The sequence below is a fragment of the Haplochromis burtoni genome, unplaced genomic scaffold (assembly GCF_018398535.1).
Source record: "Haplochromis burtoni strain Fernald_Lab_line unplaced genomic scaffold, NCSU_Asbu1 Contig_9, whole genome shotgun sequence".
Lineage (NCBI taxonomy): Eukaryota > Metazoa > Chordata > Actinopteri > Cichliformes > Cichlidae > Haplochromis > Haplochromis burtoni.
Genome location: NW_024582370.1, coordinates 4,802,955 through 4,823,470, shown reverse-complemented (window position 1 = coordinate 4,823,470; position 20,516 = coordinate 4,802,955). Strand labels below are relative to the sequence as shown.

At 41.9% G+C, this 20,516-nt stretch overlaps 2 protein-coding genes across 2 annotated transcripts in view; both read right to left on the bottom strand.

Moving 5' to 3' along the window:
• Positions 1–3,180: 3,180 nt before the first annotated feature.
• Positions 3,181–8,485, bottom strand: pgd (phosphogluconate dehydrogenase). The gene is made up of 13 exons (XM_005914965.3): positions 8,340–8,485; positions 7,857–7,932; positions 7,589–7,768; positions 7,430–7,495; positions 7,229–7,347; positions 7,074–7,143; positions 6,849–6,983; positions 6,549–6,738; positions 5,425–5,555; positions 5,114–5,247; positions 4,495–4,594; positions 3,888–4,010; positions 3,181–3,694 (listed from the first exon to the last, which is right to left on the bottom strand). Exons 1-13 carry the CDS (start codon positions 8,345–8,347, stop codon positions 3,575–3,577), a joined length of 1,452 nt encoding a protein of 483 aa, XP_005915027.1. The 5' UTR covers positions 8,348–8,485; the 3' UTR covers positions 3,181–3,574.
• Positions 8,486–11,319: 2,834 nt separating this feature from the next.
• kif1b (kinesin family member 1B) overlaps positions 11,320–20,516 on the bottom strand; it is a gene marked incomplete in the record, with an annotated part of 66,193 nt that continues 56,996 nt past the window's right edge. The window contains 14 exon segments of the mRNA XM_042228549.1: positions 11,320–14,513; positions 14,623–14,741; positions 14,897–15,089; positions 15,310–15,462; positions 15,556–15,677; positions 15,773–15,844; positions 15,937–16,197; positions 16,384–16,529; positions 16,624–16,685; positions 16,775–16,908; positions 17,007–17,121; positions 19,600–19,705; positions 20,135–20,219; positions 20,367–20,433. Of these exon segments, the coding sequence (XP_042084483.1) occupies positions 14,471–14,513; positions 14,623–14,741; positions 14,897–15,089; positions 15,310–15,462; positions 15,556–15,677; positions 15,773–15,844; positions 15,937–16,197; positions 16,384–16,529; positions 16,624–16,685; positions 16,775–16,908; positions 17,007–17,121; positions 19,600–19,705; positions 20,135–20,219; positions 20,367–20,433 (1,678 nt within the window).

The window sequence follows — 20,516 nt, the reverse complement described above, 5'->3', positions numbered from 1 at the left end:
GAAATGATTCTGATTTGGGGTTTGATCTTGACTAAAATCTGTGTTGACCGTCATCCAGTCCTCCTCCTCCTGCATCGTCATCACCTCTGTCTGGTGTCTCCTTGGTGCCTGCTTTGTCTGCACATGACTCAGAGGTGTCATCTTGCACCTGCACTGCCTTAACTGAGCTCTAACAGCCTCTTGTGCTCTAATGCAACCCCTGCATGGCGTCAGGCCGCATTAAGAATACAAGGCCCTATTGTAGCGAGCCTCGCTCTGATAATAAAGCTGCATGTTTATGGTACTCGAAGTGCATATATGTAGTTAAGCATTGAAATGACGGAGTTTATATTGTTTTTGTTCTGCTGTGTACCCTTTCAGGATCAAAGCTCTGACATGAAGAGTCAAATGAGCTCTTTGAAGCGTCCCAAGATGGCCAAATGAAAGCCTGATGTTAACATCAATATGGTAATCACCAAAGCTATTGCAGCGCAGGTGCACTGAGGCGAGGCTTTGTTTACTGTTTAACAGCAGGTGTAATAACAGCTGTGACACACTCCTGTCAGGTACAACAACCATCACTGCTGTACGAGTTAAAGCAGTCTTGTTAGCACAAGACTCTTTTTAGAGCGGCTGGGAATTTCCTGACAAGCCTGAAGTGCTTAAAGGATTACATTTTGGTTTTTTGGGTTGTTGTTTTTTTTTTTTTAAATCAAGATAGTTATAAAATACACTTTATGAACGTAGAAACTGAGGTGAGTAATTCTGGAGAGTTGAATGTGTTTAAGGTGAGAAGGTGTTTTATGCTTCTAATGGGCAGCTAACTGTAGACCAGTACAGGAAATGAAGGTAATTTCATCAGGCCCCAATCAGCCCAAATAGCAAAGAGAAATTAAAAATTATTACCTTTAAAAGAGTTCAGATCTTAGGAGGTTGAATATTCACACTCACTTCATTAGATGTACCTTACTAGTACTGTGTCGGGCCCCCTTTAGCTTTCAGAAATGTTTTAAGTCTTTTAAGCACAGATTCAGGACGGTGATGAAAAAGCCTTCAAGATTTTGGTCCTTATTGACATGATTACAGCTCATCGTTGCTGCAGGTTTCTGACATGTACATCCGGGATCTGACTCTGTTTCAATTCAATTTTATTTATATAGCGCCAAATCACAACAAAAGTCGCCTCAAGGCGCTTCATAGGTAGGTTCATAGGTTTCACTGCATCCAAAAGGTGCTCTTCCTGTCTGAGCATTGGTGACTGTGGGGGCCATTTGAGTACAGTGAACTCGCTCAGACCAGTTTGAGATGATTTGAGCTTTGTGATAGGGTTATATCCTAATGGAAGCAGCCATTAGGTACACTGTGGATAAGGTGAAACAATGCTCATTTGATACTAAAGAGCCTAAAGTGAACTCTATAATAACATTACACCACCAGCAACCTGAAACACTGATACAACTCCATGCTTTCATGTTGTGTATGCCGCCCACTGTCTCTGGAAAAGTGTTGTTTTAAGCACTTCTTTGAGAACTACTTCTGCTGCAGCAGCCGTTGTCTTGCCAAAAAAACGACCTTCTGCAACTCAAACAATTAGCACATTTTTTCTAAAACAAACGTCTCCAGCCAAATAAGTGCTCACGAGGAGCTGGCTAAATGAAAACCAGTGACATTTGGCCATTTTCCAGTTTTGAAGACAAAATATTAAAAACTTTGACAGGCTTTACACCCTCGTCTCTTCTCTCCAGTAGTAGTAAATGTCTAAAAATAACGCTTTTATGAAAGCACAGATTAAAAAATTAGGCTAAAGGCCTGAAGACACGTGGGAGTTGCAGGAGATAGCCCATTTCCTTCAGGCTTTGAGGTGTTGTGTATTCATAGATGCTCTTCTGCATACCTTAGTTGTAATGAGTGGTTATTTGGCCGCTCTATTGCCTTCTTACGAGCAGTTCGGCCATTCTCCTCTGACCTCTGATATCAACAGAGAACTGCTGCTCACTTGTTACTTTCTTTTTCCAGACCATTTTCTGTAAACCCTAGAGATGATTGTGCAGGAAAATCTACTTCTATCAGCAGTTTTGGCAATACTCAGACCATCCTGTCTGGCACCAACAACCCTGCCACGTTTAAAGTCGCTTAAATCACCTTTCTTCCCCATTCTGATGTTTGGTTTGAATTTCAATAGGTTGTCTTGACCACATCTACAAGCCTGCATTCATTGATTTGCTGCTATCTGACTGGCTGATTAACTATTTGCATTGATGAGCAGTTTACCCAATAAACAGCGGTTTATTTATCTAAGAATTGTTTCTAAGGTTTCAAAGCCAATCCTAAACAGTCCAGACCCAGGATAGGGTTTAATGATGCTGTTGTGTTCACCGTATTATAGTAATGTATGAGTATATGGAGGCCAGACACTACAGCATCTTAATACTTTAAATCAGTTACAGTAATGTCACCTTAGGGAAACTTGTGATGCTGAGTTTTAAATGAGTCTTTGAACTTGTGCTGTAATTTTTATAGTGACCTGCTGTATTTGAAGTCAGTTTTTCCCATGTTATTTAAATTGTAGAGCATACCTAACATTGTGTTGTCTCACAGTTTATTGTACTGTATGCTACAGTATCATTGAATAAGTCTCCACGTTGGTGTCCACTAAAACAGTGAAGGATTTAATAGTGTTAACATGAGTTTGTGCATGTGTAAAGAAATGTGTCAGGGTCTTAGGGCCACCTGCTGGACAACCTCTGAAAAGACAACACATGAAATGGTTTATTTGTCATTTCACTGTGGTGACCTGTTAATATTTTTGATATTCTTTTGATACAGATCGGTACGTGTAGTTACAGATTTGAATTATTCTTACCATCTGGAATTGGCAGTGCATTCACTTGGCAAGCAAAAGATTGCTGGTTCAATTCCCACCGGAGACACATCCCCTTTAGGGTTGCGTCAGGAGTGTCATGTGGTGTAAAACTCCACCGTATCAGACATGTGGAGCTACTTGGTGGTTTTTAAAATAAAGTTGTTTTATAAATTATGTCTTCGTCAGTGTTAAATGGTTATGTAGATCAGAATGTCTTTGCCTTTAAAATGCAGGTCACGATTATATATCACGGTCCTCTGGAACTTGTTGCCTTATTTAGTATCACACACTTCAATCCTGTTTACAGCATCCAGACAGTTAAGGACCATTCAAGCTAATTATAGAGGGATTGAAAATCTTTATTTAGCCTAACACAGCACAGTGCAAGGGTTCACCTTAATCCAGTGTTAACACCGTGGACCCCGTGCCCAACATGACTGTGGAACAGTATCCTGGCGGCCTGTGTAATATCGAGATGGAGTCACACATCCCCTCCGACTACATCAAAATACACAGGAGGTGTCTACAGTGCACATAATCTATTGTTCCACCTCTTGATAAATATAACCGCAACAAGTCTCTGTGAGAAGTAAAAAGTTGGTTGAAGTAGATTCTGGGTCCTAGATGGTGGAAAGTTGAAAGATGGAATGTTTAAAATCTTCACTTGTTGATAACGTCCCCTCATCCTCGGTCTTCCATCGTGTTTGTTTTTGGGTGTCGTGAAGATCTCCCTTAAGCATTGTAGGATGAAGAGGAGACATTTCCGCCATGACCTGTCCAGTTGGTGTGGATGAAATGACCGGGGTTTGAGAGTAGCTCATATGTGTGGGCTCCAAAGTAGTCCCTCTGAGCCTAAAAACAAAGCCAGATACAGTTACCTTTTTAAAATCTGCAAATCCTTAAAATATTTTAACCAAAAGATTCACGATATGAAAAAAGGATTTTATAGCATATAGATTCCAGCACAAGACTCGAGCTACAAGGGATCTTTTATTGTGATACACCTCCTATAGTGGAGGCGTGACCGTTTCCAGAATTGTGTTACCTGGAGAAGGTTAGCAGGCAGCTTGTCATGTCTGTAGCCATCATAGAAGGACAGAGCGGTAGTGAAACAGGGCATGGGGATGCCATGTTGGACTCCAGTGCTGACTGTTCTGCGCCATGACTCCTACAGCAGGAGAGTAAACAGAATGAAGACATAATTAAGTTTGTTTACAGGACCAAATTAAATCACTGTGAATCTGGTCATAAATTAGAGGTCATCTCAAGGCTTTTGGTAACCAAAACAATCACTGCAGCATTTTTCATCAGCTCAAATTCTGCAGGACTCACTATGACTGCAAAACTTGCAAAGGAAAAACCTGTAAAGTGGGAGGGGGAGAAGAAGAAAAAAAATGTATTGTGTACTTGGGTCTATTGGGATGGATTCAATTCTGATCATCTTCACACACTTTGAATTAGTTCATCAGTTTAATGTAAAGGGAACCCAGACCACTATATCACAAATCAACCAGAGGGCTGGTGACTACAAGACAAGTCGTACTGTTGCTTCACTCCTTTTCTATATTTAAAAAAAAAAGAGGAAATAACTTGTTTTTTGTGCCTTTGTCAATGTGGTGATTGCAGGTTATTGCTTGACCACTTCCTCATACCTGGCAGTCTTGCACAGCGTTACTGAAGAAAGTGTCCAGCAGCAAGTTCTGCAGCTCGGCGTTCCTGTCGAAAGCCTCTTTGATTTTACCCAAGAAGACACTGGAAGAGGAAAAGCAGTGTTAATGTTCTCCAGACATACTGTAATAAAAACTCCATTTAAACAAAGTTCAATGCCCTTTGAGAACTTCATCCCCATTAGCTGGCTGGTGACTGTACACTGCAAATTATGAGTGTTAAATGTGCGATTACGCAACAACTGTGCCAGGTTACACAAAGTAAACCAGTGTCACAATCACAATTTCCTCATTCTTGTCTCTCAATATGATTTCATGGGAAGAGTCCTTTTGTTCCTCTCTTTTCTCACTTCAACATTACAACACAACGCAATGACAAAAAGGCAATTTTAAAACCTTTTGGCACTGCAAAAGGTTTTTCTTGCACTTAAACTGCAGCTTAACTTAAATGTTCTTAAATCTTAAGCAACAAAAACTTCTGTTTTTGTTGGGCTTTCTTAACAAGGCCTCTCGCCCCCACTGTTTGGACAACAGTGTTGAAACTTTTGCACAACATGGAAGTGAGGCAAACTTCTGCTGTGTGGACACATGAGGGCAAAAGTACCTTCGAATGATGCAGCCTCCTCTCCACATCAGGGCGATCGCACCATAGTTGAGCGTCCAGCCAAACTCGTTGGCTGCCTGGCGCAGCAGCATGAATCCCTGCGCGTAGGAAATGATCTTGGACGCATACAGGGCCTGGACAAATGAAAACATAACAATTTTCATATTATTTTCAGTGTTTAAAATGTCTATTCATCACTTCTGATACCTGTTAATCTCAAAGGGTGCGCAAACATTTTTACTTTGGCCTCTCTGTAGCATGCTGCCCTAAACTGGCCCATTTAGAGTAAATGCATTTACTGTGGGTTTTACCTTTCTGATGTCTTCTAGGAAGGTAGCCTTGTTGCCGCTGAATTTGACCCCCTGTGGCCCAGACAGGCTGCGGCTGGCCTCCACTCTCTCATCCTTTAGAGAAGACAGACATCTGGCAAAGACAGCCTCCCCTGGGAGACAAGAGGATGAAAGAAGGGAGAGGAAAGAAGAGGGACAGCATAAATGCATATACTACACACACCGCTTTGAGTGTCACATAAACTAACTGCCCAGCTTTTTTTTTCTTTTTTAAATAGTAATTTAGGTTTCCCGAGATCTCAAAAAATGACAAAGCATTACATAGAATTTCCAGGCTGATAGTCACAGCGACCCTGTGCTATCAGCCAACGCTCGAGCGACAGCATGACTCAGCAGTGTTTGCAATAGTGTTTGGTAAAGCAGGCGTGCCAAAGCTACAGCAGACAAAACTCAAGGTTTCCCAGATTAGAGAGGATCGTTTCCTTGCCACTAACTGAGGACAGTAGGAAAAAAACAAACCTGTTGGGTCAGCATGACTTGCTAAAACCTGCACTGCTCTATAACGTAAAAACTGTCCTAGTGAGGAATGTGATCCCTGCTGGGTGAGAGCGCCTCCTGTGCATGCTGCTTCGCCCTGATGGGCTTAGTTCTCACACAATGAAGCCTTTTATTCTGCACCCATCCCTCTCTATCACAGCAGGGTATCCAACACAGACAGGGAACAAGCAAACACAGCAATTTAAAAAAAATCTCACTTGTGGGTACATTGGATACATTTTCCATATAGTTTACCCTGCATGCTTTTAAAGTTAATCATATAAAGCTTGCTTCTCATTTAGGTCTGTTTATGAAACAGACTATGATACAGTCACAGCAAAGACCAAAGCCAAATCCCCCTTATGTCACCTGACATGCACAGGCCATCAGAATAGCCTTCAAGCTTCTTACAGGCAACAACATATTGATCACATTCTCTAAAAGAAGCTCACAGCCAATGCTGTGTTTGTCAGCTGACAGATCCAAAGTATAAGCCCAAGAAATCTGATCATTAAAGGGTAATTTGATAAGTGGCTTTTGCAGTATTGGTACATGACACTAGCCTTTATGAGTAGTTCATTGCTTTAAGCCTCCTTTCTTCCTCTTACCGATCAGTGTGACAGGTGTCCCGTACTCGAGGGCTGAAATGGCCGTCCACTTCCCTGTGCCTTTCTGTCCAGCACTGTCGCGGATTTTGGGTAGCAGATGTTTACCGTCAGAGTCTTTGTATTTAAGGATGTTAGCTGTGATCTCAATCAGGAAGGAGTCCAGCTCAGTCTTGTTCCAGCTGTCAAAAGCCTTAAAAAACAAAACAAAAAATCAAAAAACACAAATTGTCTTTATATTTTACATAATTAATACTGCCAGACAAATGTGAAAGCGGTGTCATAGAAGTACAACAAGCGCACCTTTGCCATCTCATCATGGTCCATACCCAAGACATCCTTCATCAGGTGATAGGCCTCACAGATCAGCTGCATATCTCCATACTCAATGCCGTTATGGACCATTTTCACAAAATGACCCGCACCCTCATCGCCAACCTGCTCAAGCCACACAATATTTGTTAGATGATTTGGCATAATAATAAAAACAAATATATATTTAATAAACATTAAATATACATCACTCACCCAGTCACAACAAGGCTCTCCTGTTCCAACTTTGGCAGCGATGCTCTGGAAGATGTCCTTTATGTATGGCCTATAAAATAAACATTAAGTTACACTCTGCAATTGATAAATGTTCACTGATTTTTAACACACATGAAATGAAGCTGACGACTTACCAGGCCTCTTTATGCCCACCAGGCATGAGTGAGGGTCCATAGCGTGCACCCTCCTCTCCACCACTCACTCCACTGCCAACAAACAGCAGGCCCTTCTCTTTCAGACTCTTGCAACGCCGCTATAGGATAGAAGTGCATGAGCTATGGTGATATACTCTGAAATAAAGAGGTTTTGCTCCACAGTGAATGTTTATGACTTACTGTCGTGTCTCTGTATTCAGAGTTGCCACCATCAATGATGATGTCCCCAGCCTCAAGAAGAGGAACCTGAGAATTAACAGATTTAGTACAAACCCAATAAATATATGCAGGTTGGATGCAGTTTCTAAACTTTGGCCTAGTTCAGGACTGACTGCTCACCAGCTTGTCAATGAAGTCATCCACAGCCTGTCCAGCCTTGACCAGCAGGATGATCCTCCTGGGCTTCTTGAGCTTGGTCACCATGTCTTCCAGAGATTCTGCTCCAATCACCTTGGAGCCCTTAGCCTCGTTCTGCAGGAAGTCATGCACCTTGGACACAGTACGGTTGTAAGCGCAGACCTGTTGGAAAGATATTGAATGAGTGAAAGAAAAGTGGAACAGGTTATGCAGGGAGTAGCAGCAACACACACAGGAGGCATCAACTTACCACAAAGCCGTGGTCATTCATGTTCATGATGAGGTTCTGGCCCATGACGGCCAAACCAATTAGTGCAATGTCTGCTCTGAGGAAATAAGAATCACATCACTGGTGAGAAGATCGGATAGTCTGGCTTCAGGGTAATTATCAAAACAGCCTTCTGTCTACTATCCCTCAAGTCATCCAGTGTATTTTTATTTCAAGTAAATTAAAACATGGGCTTCAGAGTCCTCACTCCGAAGATCCCTTTAATTTCCCAGAGTCCATAGCGACCATCACCCAATTCAGTGCTGCACAGACCACACATATTTCTACCAAACTCTAAAGCTGACCCCGGTCAGATAACAGCACCGTTAGCATTAACTACTAAAGAAGATTACTCTCAGCAAAGGAGAAAAACAAAAGAACCTCAACTAGTAGGTATAACCTTTCTATTGCCCCGACTTTGTACAAAAAAGACACAACAGAAGAAGAAACAAGTGAAGGACTTACTCAGCCATTGTGTTCTGTGGGCAAAGTAACTGTAAGGTAACTGTATTAAAATGACAGTCGAGCTCGCACACCAGTCCTTTCCTTCAGATTTCCTCCTTGCTCGTTTTCCACTTCCTCGTTCTCATCTAAACATGACTGAGACTCTTAGGTACGCCCACGTAGAGCAAGAACCAATCGAAGAGCTTTCTGCAAACAAGCCACGTCCAAGGCTAAATTTGATTGGTCTAGAATTCTGAGCAGAGCTATCGCTTTTCCTGTTGGCTTCCCCGGAAGTCACTCACGAAGCTTCAGTGCACGCCATACGTCTGCTTGATGAGGGACCTGTTTCAGAAATGGATTTTCCTCTTTAAGTATCCAGACAGTCAAACTTGTCTTGACTAGTAAGTTTAAGAACAACATTTTAACTTGATGATTTTGCCTTGTCAGTCTCCCAGTTGGACACCTCGTTTCTATTGGCAGCGGTCAAATGCGTCAGACCCGAGAGCTGCGCTTGCGCCACAATAGACTATGTGTCTATAAGTCAATGAATCCCGTTTTCTTTTTCTCTGGTGAAAATCTGAACAAGTACATTGTGTATTTCATCTTTTAATCACAAATGCAGAAGATAAGCCCATTTTTTTTAGCTGTTTAGTAAGTAAGTAAGTAAAATTTATTTATATAGCGCTTTTCACAGATAAAAATCGCAAAGTGCTTAATGGAAATATAAAACAATGTAACAGTAATGTAAAACAATAAAAACAACATAAGAGGAAATTAAGTAAATGCTTTTCTAAATAAAAATGTCTTCAGCTGTTTTTTAAAAGAATCATTAGCAAATGTCCTTCTTATCACAACATCTAAATTTTATGATTTCAGTATATATACTGAAATGATTACACGCCCAGCAAGTTTTCTAGAAGAAGAATTGCCTATATATTTTTAGTAGATTATGCAACAGCACAATCTAATAATTTCAGTCAATTTTCCTGTTGCTAACTAGCTCAATGCATTACAGACAGAGGATATGGATGGAGTAGACATTGATTCTTTTCATGTTAAGTTATATTTCACACATTCTGGCACAGGAAAGATGCTCTTGGCTGTCTTTGTTTGAAATGTTTGTCTTTTCTTCTGTATAATGGAAATAAATGGCATCTGAAAAACTGAGGACCAGTGTGCGGAGTGTGTCGGTGGGTGTTCCTGTGCTGTGAACGAAGATAAGATAAGATAATAAGATGATAAGAAATACTCTTACTAATTATTAGAGTTGAAAAGTACTTTGCTAAGCAAAATTAAATGAGGTTCAGTTGGAGCTTTAAACGTTAACATAAAGGTTCAGTTGGTGATGCATGTAAGTTTCACACAGTAGAAATGTGTATTTATTTCTTATATTGGTTTTATTCTGATTTTAGTGTTTATTTGTAAGTGTAGTTTTTATTTGCATGATTTTATGCTGTTTGTGTCACATGTTTTTAGTGTGTTATTTTACATTGTTTTAATCCACTGTGGATTTGCTGGGCATGGGAGAAATTAGCTCATTGTGATCACTTGCTGAGGCATGGGTGTGTCCAGAGGTGTCCTATCAGCTGTTTATAGGACTTATGAAAAGGAAGCAAGCTGAGCAGTGGAAGCAGAGAGGCCCCAGATGGGAAGAGGAAGGCAGGAAGGCCAAGTCGAAAAGAAGGGTCGCACCCCCACGATCACGCAGCGGAGACTGGAGACTGACCGGTCAGCGTGATGTGGCGACCCAGTCCCGACAGCAGGAATGGCGACAGTAGGAGACAACGTGTGTGATTGACAGCAGGGTAGATGTATACCACTGCCTGCATTTGTCAGTAGTGTCTCACTGTTGTTCACTGGGTGCAGCCGTGTTGGGAGAGGGTCTCCATGGCTGTAAGCCAGGGCATGATGGTTCTGGCTCCTATTTGTTTTTACTTACAGGGCGATGACGTGAGTTTCGTTTCATTTTCTTACCCCACCCCCAACCAGTCGAGGCAGACTGTGCCCCTCCCTGAGCCTGGTTCTGCCGAAAATGGAGTTCTTCCTTCCCACTGTTGCCAAGTGCTTCGCCATAGGGGATCATTTGATTGTCGGGGCTTTCTCTGTATTATTGCACAACCTTTATCTTACCATATATTGCAAGTTTATATGTTGTGAATTGGCTTAATGTAAATCAAATTGAACTGCATTCAATTAAAACTAAATATAACTTGTAATCAAATCTATTCAAATGTAAAGTCATCTCACTCAATTTGGACAACTAGCACTGAAAAATACACAGACATCCTCTGTTTCCCAATTAGCAGACCAGAGGTTGCTGTTTTATTCATGACTCAATACTTGAATGGTTTTATCCTGTTTATAAATAAACAAAAATGACATTGCTTCACTGTATGATTAATTCTTTGTCTGTGTCAGTCCTTAATACACAAACATGTATACAATAATTCTAGTTGCCATAGTCTCAGGAGATCCTATGCTCCGTATCTCATACTTTTCTTCACTGTTTACCTCATTCTGCCCAATAAAATGTACAATTTTTTGTAAACAATGACTTGCTTTATGGCATTAAAAAAAAAAAAAAACTATCGCCATATGAGGACGTACTTTAAAAGAAAAAAAATGACATAATGAAGTAACAACTTCCTGGGCATTATCACCACTTTGCATTATACAAATAAAGTAAACAAACACAGGGCTATTTATCATATAACTAACTTTTGGGTATGTGGGATAAAAGGATAGGAGCTTCAAATGTTGTGCCTCCATAATTATTCTAGAGTCTTTACAGTGTTCAGCGACTGCTGTGATTTGGTGCTACATACATAAACTTTAAGTGAATTAATCCACCTGTTCACAGGAGATCACAGGAAGATGACACCAAACATCAGAAGATCTTATTGTGCGCCACAGTAAAAGGGTGGTTTCTTGGGACTAAAGCACATAAACTACAGAAGAAGCTCACATAAAGCAGGAAATAAGCAGGCGCCACTTCATCTGCTAATGCACGTTTTGCACTTTTATTGTTGCCTCATTCACTAACAGTTCAATGGTGCAAGATTACCATACACAGAATTAGGATATCTGCATGACACATCTATGCTATACAGCGAATGGATTATAATTATTACAAATACAGTAAACATATTTACATTTTAGTTCAAGCTCCATACAACACAGATATTTACAAAGTAAGTATGAAAATGAAACCGGTCTGACAAATAATGTACAGCGTTAATGATGTTTTTGTTTTGCTTTTTCCTTTTCTTTTGGTGAACAAATCTGAAAGGGAGCGGGGTTAACTGATATTAATTGTCAGAGGGGGAAGGTGGAAAATATCATGGCTAGTTTCGTTTGAAAGGCATCAACGGAAAAACAAACACACACACACAGAAAAAAGTGATGAGGTGAAGAAAGACACAATAAGTGTGCTGTCATTTTAGATGTCACAAGCTACTTTGTATAGTCCTATATCCCTGATATTAGAAAAAATAAAAATGAGTTAAAATACACCTTTATTTTGATAGAGTTCAGATGGATGCCTAGTATGACTAATGAGTAGATATCCTCAAAAAAAACCCCAAAAACCCAACAGACTTCTAATTCACTCAAACCGCTTTCTAATAAACAGGAAGCACTAATGTAACTCACCTCCTCAGTCGAGGTGCAGGGGTTACATTTTAGGTCTCCTTTTCCTTTTCCCCCTCTCTCTTACATTCAAACCCTCTCCCAGTTCACACTAGAACAGGCCGCCACACCATCATTTGGTTTAATATGAGTGGAACAACTAAACCGCACAGACTTTATTCGATCAGTTAGTTGAACCTTTTATTAATATGTGCAAAGAGCTGCAAACTAATATATATACATTGCAAACAATAAATACACAATCCAAAATAAAAACACCTCTGCAAAATGAAGTGAAAACGTTTGCTCTGGCAGCGCTTCGCATCAACATGTATATGAGGTACATTGCACTTTCGAGACTTGATCTGTGCATAGGTGCATCTTTGATGTGCAGCTCAGAGATCCACAATCCATACGTTTCTGTTTCTCTGACCGTCAGGCTGGCTGACCCGAGGTCACGTCAGCGCTTCATTTTTTTTTATCTATATGTAACAGACAGTTGGTTGCTCTCCTTCCACGCATTTCATACGACACAGCAGGCAGACTGCTGGTTGGTTGACCAGAGTTTTTTTATGCCTGTCTGCATTAACACATCTCGAGAGGCGTAGGTGCCAAAAAGTGAATCCGGAGCCGAATGTAGCAGCTGCAGCACGGCACACAGAGCAAATATTTTCATAGGGTAGTATCAGAAATAAGACCTTTGAATATGTAGTCCCTTTAACTTCTTTCCTTCTATTAAACCCTTTGAGAAACAGCTATCCAGTGTACTCCTGATATGTGCTCTTATCATTTGTTCCTGATGATCAAATACAATCCTGGACTCAACATATGTGGCTGTGTCTCTGTCCTTGCTATAGATATGTGTTAATGTGCAAAATAAGGTTAAAAGAAATTAAGAAATAAATGCCCTCCGTTACATTTCATAAAAACCTTCATTGTGGAATGATTAAAAGCGTAAGAAAAAAAAAAGTTAAAATAAAATAAAAATATGAACACAATGAGAGTTAGATGAGGTTTTGATTCAAGAATAAGAATAGAAAAATGAACACATGGTTCCCTGTGGTGCTGCTGAACACGAGTACTTCACTTCAGAGATTTCAGCCGACGCTGGTGTGACAGCGAGGGGAGTCATGGGACTACATCGTAATCTGTCCTGCGGGCCATTTAAAAGCAGCTTTGCTGGCTAACCACTGCCGTCAAAGCAAAAAAACTAAAGAAACATTGCACCTTCATTCTTTTTCCTTACTTCGTCCTAAACTTTCCACCGTGTTTTCTTTGCATCTTTATAACAAGAGTGTAAAGTTAATAGCAGTAAATGTCAAGGCTTTCTGATTCTCAGTGAGATAGAGCGAGCTAGAGGAGCAGAGAGGAATGTGTTAAATGAGGGTTAACTACCACACTGATCCCAGAACAGACCGCATGTACAAATCAAGTTCTCCCTCTAGTTCGTTTTCATCCTCCTAGTCCTCCTCCTCCTCTCCTTGTAACCCTGTTTTTATTCCTTGGGATGAAAAAGCAAAAAGGGGCCTGAATCTACTCCTGCAGGAACAATCGGTCATTGTTTGTTTTTTTAAACTGCTGAGATATGAAGCGATCCTCGCTTGTTTGTCTCTAGTTAGTCTGCAGTTTTTATGTTAACACAAATGCATGAGTATTTTACTGACTCACTAACTGACACTGGCACTATCGGGGGTTTAGAGGCGGCGTATGTACACAGATTGAGGAGGATCTAAGTATGACGTGGATGACAGAGGAAATCGGGCGTGGCCCTCCTGTCAAATTTCATTCCCACTTTGAGTTTTTGTTTCAGAGACGGTTCAGCCTGATGCAAATCTCACTGCGAGAAGAAAAATAGCCTATAAATCTATTAGCAGCTATAGTTTAGGTAGCAGAGCGTAAACTAACACGTCACTTGGAGAGATCTGTAGATTTTTCCTTCATGGTTTCAAATGTAAGCTGGCTGATTTGGTTAATTTTGTTTTAAACTGAGCAAACCTGGTCTTCTCCTGAGGACTGCTGCAGGTATCATGCAAGCATTTTTAATTTAATAAAAAACCAACAACAAAAAAACCCCAAAATAGAATGAAACTCATTTCAGGAGACAAATAACACTGATAGAGACATTTTTTTTGTACAGATGATTGGCAAACGGAAAGTTTCTAAAGAGTCGTGCACACACAAGTAGACTACTACAACATGCTACTTAGTTAGGGGAGTTTGGGAATGACAACGAAGCGGAACAAAATTAGACCCAAACATTGTCATCGAAACAAAAACACAAAAAGCTGAGGGGAGGGAATAGAGAGGAGGAAAGCTGAGTTGGCAGCGGGGTTGCTGGAGGGAGGCGGGGAGGCAAAAGTTCTGTGGAACTTAAACGTTTTAGTCGCATGAAAAGAGACTTAAGCCACAAGTCTACTTACAAGAGAAAACCGTCAAGAATCACAATGATTAATAAGTTTTAACACTTGGTATTTTCAAAGGCTTTTCAGAAAGGATGGAAGCGGTGGTTTTCCCGCTCCGCCCGCTCAGTTCTTCATCAGGCCGCTGCGCCGCCTCGCCAGCTTAGATCTGCGGGGAGAGTTTTCCGTTGTGAGGAGGAGGGAATGTTTTTGAAGGGTGCAGAAGCTGCACGTTTGACTGTGGTGTGAGAGGAGTGTGTGTGTCTGTGTGTGTGTACCTTATCGTTCCTGCTAGCAGAGGATTAAAAGCGTACAGCCAGTCGTTCATGTCTTTCTCGTTGTTGGCCTGCAGGAGGATGCCTCGATGTTTTGTGCACACTGCAAATGTGTTGGGCGTCTGAAAAGAAAACATCACATTATACTCATGTTCATTCAAATGATAAATCCCAGTGCATTTGCCATTTCAGCAAATGTGTCCAAAACTGAACAACGTGCACCAAAATAATTTGAATAAATTCTCATTAAAGAAAAGCGTGTTACATCCAGCCTTACCTTAAGCATGGCCTGCTGGTCTTCGCTGTATTCCACCTGTGCTGTGGAGAGGTTGAGGACGCCTCGCTCCACGGGGTCCTTGTCGCTGTTGTAGATGAAGACGTAGGGCCGGCGAACAACCACAAAATGCTTCACCCATGAGTTAGAGCGAGGCTCCATGAAGCTTAGAAAACCCTTCTTGGACACAACAGATCTGAAAAGAAGAGATTTTATTCATTTATTTATTGCTTCTTCCTTGTTTTCTGAGGAAGAAGCAGAGTTGGTTTGTTTCCAGCTGAAATCATCCAGGTTCAGGAATTTGAATCAATCCACATCATTTCTGCTTGAATTAGAGAACATGAGTATCGACTTACATTTGGTCTGTGAGACACATCTCATAGTGACAGTATTTGGGTTAATATGGCATTACTCACCCTGGTCGCATTTCTTCAATATCAGGCACCAAGTTGAGGAACTCGTTCTTTGCAGCCCGCGCAAGGTAGGAGGTCTCCAGAGTGGGAACCATCGGGAAGTTTTCATAGTCTGAGCAGGAGGGACTGGAGGCACGTGAGCTGTTCTCAGGGGTCCTTTAACACAAATCACACCAAGTTAGAATCAAATAGATGACCTGTCAATAACTGTTTGCAGATCGAGGTCAATGTTCCTAAAAATGTGTTTACTTCTGGTCCATGGAGCCACAGCGGGAGTCCGACAGAGAGGGGCAGGTAGAGGAAGGGGTGAGGGTGGCACTACTGAAGCTCGTCACGGATGGATCACGTCCGATCGGTGAGATGTCAGAAAGCTGAAGTGAAACAACAGCAGGATGAGGTAGACGTTAATATATCAACTCAATGATGTGACACAAAAAGGCATTTTTTTTTACTTCTTATTTCTCACCTTGCAGTCACTGATGCTGTTCACCAGTTGGTTGTATTCACTATTGAAGGTGTGTGTCAGAAGGCGCAGGCACTACAACACAACAGGAACAAGACCGATCAGCTCCGAGCAGAGAAGGAAGAAGGCAGCAACAAGAACGCCCACTAAGCCCACGTTTTTCTCACCTTGGTGGCCAGCTCCTTCTCACGATCCACCAGGCTCTCGATGTCGGCGGAATCGTAGCCGCTGCTCTCGCTCGGCGTGATGGCGCTTTCAAAGGTGGTGCTGGAGATCTGAGAGGAGATGGAGGTGGACGTGGACAGGGTGCCGGAGCTCATGCTGGGGGACAGAGACTCGCTCAGGGACTTGGTGGTGGGAGCTGTTCCTACGGGAGCCGCCTCTCCCAGTTTCTCTCTCAGCGCCAGAAGGTGACGGGTCTTTTCCACCTGGATGAAAGATGGGGGCGAATGTGAGGTGGGGATAAGAGGGGAGGGGAGCGTTAGTCATGTAAAGTGTGTACTCGAAGAAAAAACTTTTTAGAATAGCACTTTGGTCTTTGAGTTGAAAAGTCTTTTTTCCCTCTACGATATTAAACAGAGATTTATTTCTTTATAAATGTTTTAAGGCCCCACCTCCTGCAGCTGCTCCATCTTCTCTAGCTCCCACTGGTGCTCTAGGATGAGGCTATCTCCTCTGGGCCTCCAGCCGGCCAGGTTCTCCTCTCCACGCACGTAAGCCACTGATGTGTCCAGGACCTTCCTCCTCCTCCTCTGCATCCCTGCTCAGAACATGAGCCCTCATTAGGATGAAGCTCTCCGCAGAATTATGATAAAACAGCTGCCGTTCTTTAAACATGTTTCATGTCCGCTCACCTGGGCTTCCAGTGTCAGACATCTTACACAAGCTCAGCTCGTAGATCCCAGTCACTCGGTTGCTATAATGAAGCAGAAGGAAACTTTGTAACAGGGCAGATCTCTTTGATTGTGAAACAGAGACGGCCACAGTGCAGCAGCCCAGATTTACCAGTCAGGAGTTTTGGAGTATCCAGTCCCAAAGAGGTTCTTGAGAGAACGGGGTGGGGAAATCTTGGCATCTCGGGAGTAAAAGACCATGCAGATGTCTTTGGTGATAATGGCAGGCTGGATGCAATGGTCCAGCTGTAGAGAGGAGATAAAGGGTGTGAGTTAGACACGATGACATCAAGAGACTTAAAAACACGTACAAACAGGTGCAACACACTGGAGCAGCGGCTGACCTCCAGATACGCAGATAAGGTCATGTAGATCTTCTCTCCATAGGGAGTGACGCGGTTGAGCAGGAGGGAGTTGTGCAGGGAGCTGTCCCACACTGCCTCAAAGCGATAGAAAGTCCTGAAAAAGACAGACAGAGGAAAAGTTAGCTTGACAGCATTATTTTTTATGAAGTCCTACTTGGTGCTAACACTACAGGGTCTCTGTGTACAGCAGTGTGTCATGTTATTAAAAAAACGTGAGCACAGTTCTGACATATCAGGAAGTGAACACAGTGACTGAAGCGGTGTTCACATTCATCCTTTAATCATGACAAAACGTGAGGAATCACACTGAGGTGAGACCTTGACAACAGACAAATCAGGAGCCACAGAGTGTCAAGTGTCAGCCGACACCAATCGGGACAATGATAATCATTTACAGACATGTGAAAAAGCAGTCTAAGGTTCTAGATCTAGATTATTACACCACATCATTATTTATTTAAAACCATGCCAAAATGCACAAATGACTATAACCAGGTACATCCTGTGATTCAGCAGCTGATGGAACCAAATTTAACAGCAAAAACTTGAGGTAATCATTTTTTATTAGTGTCCCACAGCAGTGTGGAGGTATTTCTGACCCACTTGTCTTTACAATATTGCTTCGGTTCATTGAAGTTTGCAGAAATGTATTAATGCACAGCTTTCTTAACGTCCCGCCACAGCACGTCAATCATATTGAAGTCTGGACTTTGAGCCACTGCAGCACCACTCTGTTGTAGCTTTGCTGCTGCGCTCTGGAGTCACTGACCCAACGATGATCTCATTTGACTCTAGAATACTTCATGGCTCACTCAGTGACCTGGACACTTTGCCCAAATAATCATCACCCGTGCAAAACCACTGGTACGAGGTGTTTGTGCTGATATGCTGTGTTTGGTTTTCACCAATGTTGAAGCTGTGCATTAGGGCTTAGGTTTTCAACTCTGCAAACTGAACCCATGCTGCCATGTTGTATTTAGAGAGAAAAGGGTTTCTCCTGGAAGCCTTTCCAAACATATTTGTTGAGCTTTTTTCTAATTGCACTGCCATGAACTCCAACATTTAGCATGCTAACTGTGGCCTGTAGAGCCTCAAATATCTGTGGTGAATTTTTTGGGATGTCCACTCCTGGGATGATTGGAAACAGTCTTTGATCTTTTTTTAAACTTGTGAATAATCTTCCTTGCTGTAAAATGATCGACTTCAAAGCCTTCCCAGATTCATGGGTAACAACAATTGCTTCTTTCCTCCTCAGTATGTCACCACTCTCCTGAATACGCCAGCAAACTGACAGTCGTGGTTACTGATGATCTAGTGCATTTAATTAGCACCTGGCTAATACTGACCCTGTTAAATAATTATGAAAGAAGGCTTGGATGTACTCACCACATCTGAATTTAGGCTCAGTGTTTGTTAAATAAATAATGACGTGGTATAATGTGTTATGTATTGTTGTACATGTGAGGTTTACCTCATATTAAGACCTACTAAGGACCTGATTGTTTTTAAATTATGTCCTGATACATAAAACCTGAGAGCTCACATAACTGCATATGCTCAGAACATACAGCACAAGTGGATACAAATTACTGCCTTGCAGCAGCAATCTTAAGACCATCACTATGAGCTCTATACAAGGCTACGCTGTTCCTGTTATTGACAGCAGGGGGCACTATCAGACAGACTGAGAGCCAGTTATGCTCTGCTGGTGCCTCATTGGCCTCATTGTTACTGAGGTAAGACTCTATAGTGAGAAACAGCTGAGGGGGAAAACATTGATCTGGAAACGTCTGAGTGTTACAGAGGATATACATAGCACCGTGGTTCAGTGTCACACAATCACAAACAAATACAGAAAAGTACTAAAAAACGGTGTTGCCTCCAAAGACTGCTTTTACCGGTTTGGAGCTTAGGAGGCTTAATATCAACAGGCATGAATGAAGACAGATCTTATGCAACACACAAGCACACACAAACTGTGGAGAGCTTATTTCTACGAGTCTATGGGACTAATGAGAAGCATAAAGGTCTTTCAGTGAAGGAGCCTTATGTTCTCTGGTCGCTGGTACCTATCAATATCCTTATCAATAGAAAGCCTGAGCACAATCATGAGTCCAGCCGCGGCAGGAGGAAGAAAGAGAGCGCACAGAAAAAAAAAAGAGAGAGAGAGAAGCACAAAGAGTCAGGCAACAGAGACAATGAAGCAAAGTAACAGCAGCGAAAATGGAAAAGGTCGTGCAATGACTCCAATGTGGCTTCAGAGAATATACAGACATGGATACATGCATAGATTTTAACTGATAAGGTTACTACAGTTACTACAGAGCGTCAACGAATGATTTTTTTACATGGCAGGAACTCAATCATGACAAAAGAACACAGTGTAACAATGTAACACATTGGCTTTTTTTTAAGAAAAATAAATGTGTTTCATGATAATAACTGAAGAGAACACAAGGAAGAAGGCAACAAGAAAGCTTCAAAGATCTGTGAATGGAAACATTTTACACCTTCAAATGTTGTGACTAGTGTGTTCTCACTCAAACTGACTCGGTGTGGGAGTTTCACCTACCTGTTGTTGTTGTGGGATGACTTGATGTTCTTGGCAGAAATTATGTTAAGGGACAGGACAGCATCGGCTGCGCTATCATCCACTTCAGCCTTGTTCCTGATACGACCTGGTGAGGCAGATCCACACAACAGTTATAAGACCTTCTTGTGTTGGAATAGCTCTCAATAGAGAAGCTCAGCCAGCAGGCAGTTTGTCCACTAACAGCTGTTTTATCACAGCATCTAGTACCAACACAATCATCCACACTCAAGAGCCCTGTTGGCTTCAGAGTCAGCAGCTGAATGTCTAAAATATGAAATGTAATTATTTGGTCCATCAGCTACAGCTACAGCATGAACTGCTTAAAGTGAGAAGCAGCCTAAAGCCCGACAGATTCATCTTTCCAGACTGAAAATGTCTCAGACAGAACCGAGTGGTGTGTTTTCAGTGTGATCTCACAAAGTCAAATCCCTTTAATGATGTTCTGTCCTGTCTTCCTCTCTTGTTTTCTACAGAGAGGTATAGCACGACTAGACCCTAAAGGTAGGCTGCTCACCTACAACCAGCTCACGAACATCTTTCCAATGGAGCTCGCTGCCCTTCTCGTGGATGAGGGTCACTGTGATCCTCCGCTGGATCCCCTGCAGCAAACATAACAGGAGCTCAGGATCACAGTGAGCACAGCTAGAGCAACATTACGCTTTAAAAGAAGATATTCAACTGTGTACAAAGGAAGCAGTTACCACTGTGTGAGTAATAAGAAAAGAACATGTGGATCAATCCTGTACCTGGTGCAGCAGGTAGGTACCGTGGCAGGGCAGGCCTCCACTGTGATCCACGATGGCTGGGATGTACCTGTGCATGGAGGGAGGAAGGTCACACAACATCCCAATTTATAATATTCTTTGTGGAGATAATTTTTATTGTTTCTTTAAAGC

Coding starts and splice junctions, on each gene's coding strand:
- pgd (XM_005914965.3), bottom strand. Junction 6,984..7,073: donor GAGAGCCTTGTTGTGACTGG/GTGAGTGATGTA, acceptor TGGCTTGAGCAG/GTTGGCGATGAGGGTGCGGG. Junction 6,739..6,848: donor ACCATGATGAGATGGCAAAG/GTGCGCTTGTTG, acceptor TTGTTTTTTAAG/GCTTTTGACAGCTGGAACAA.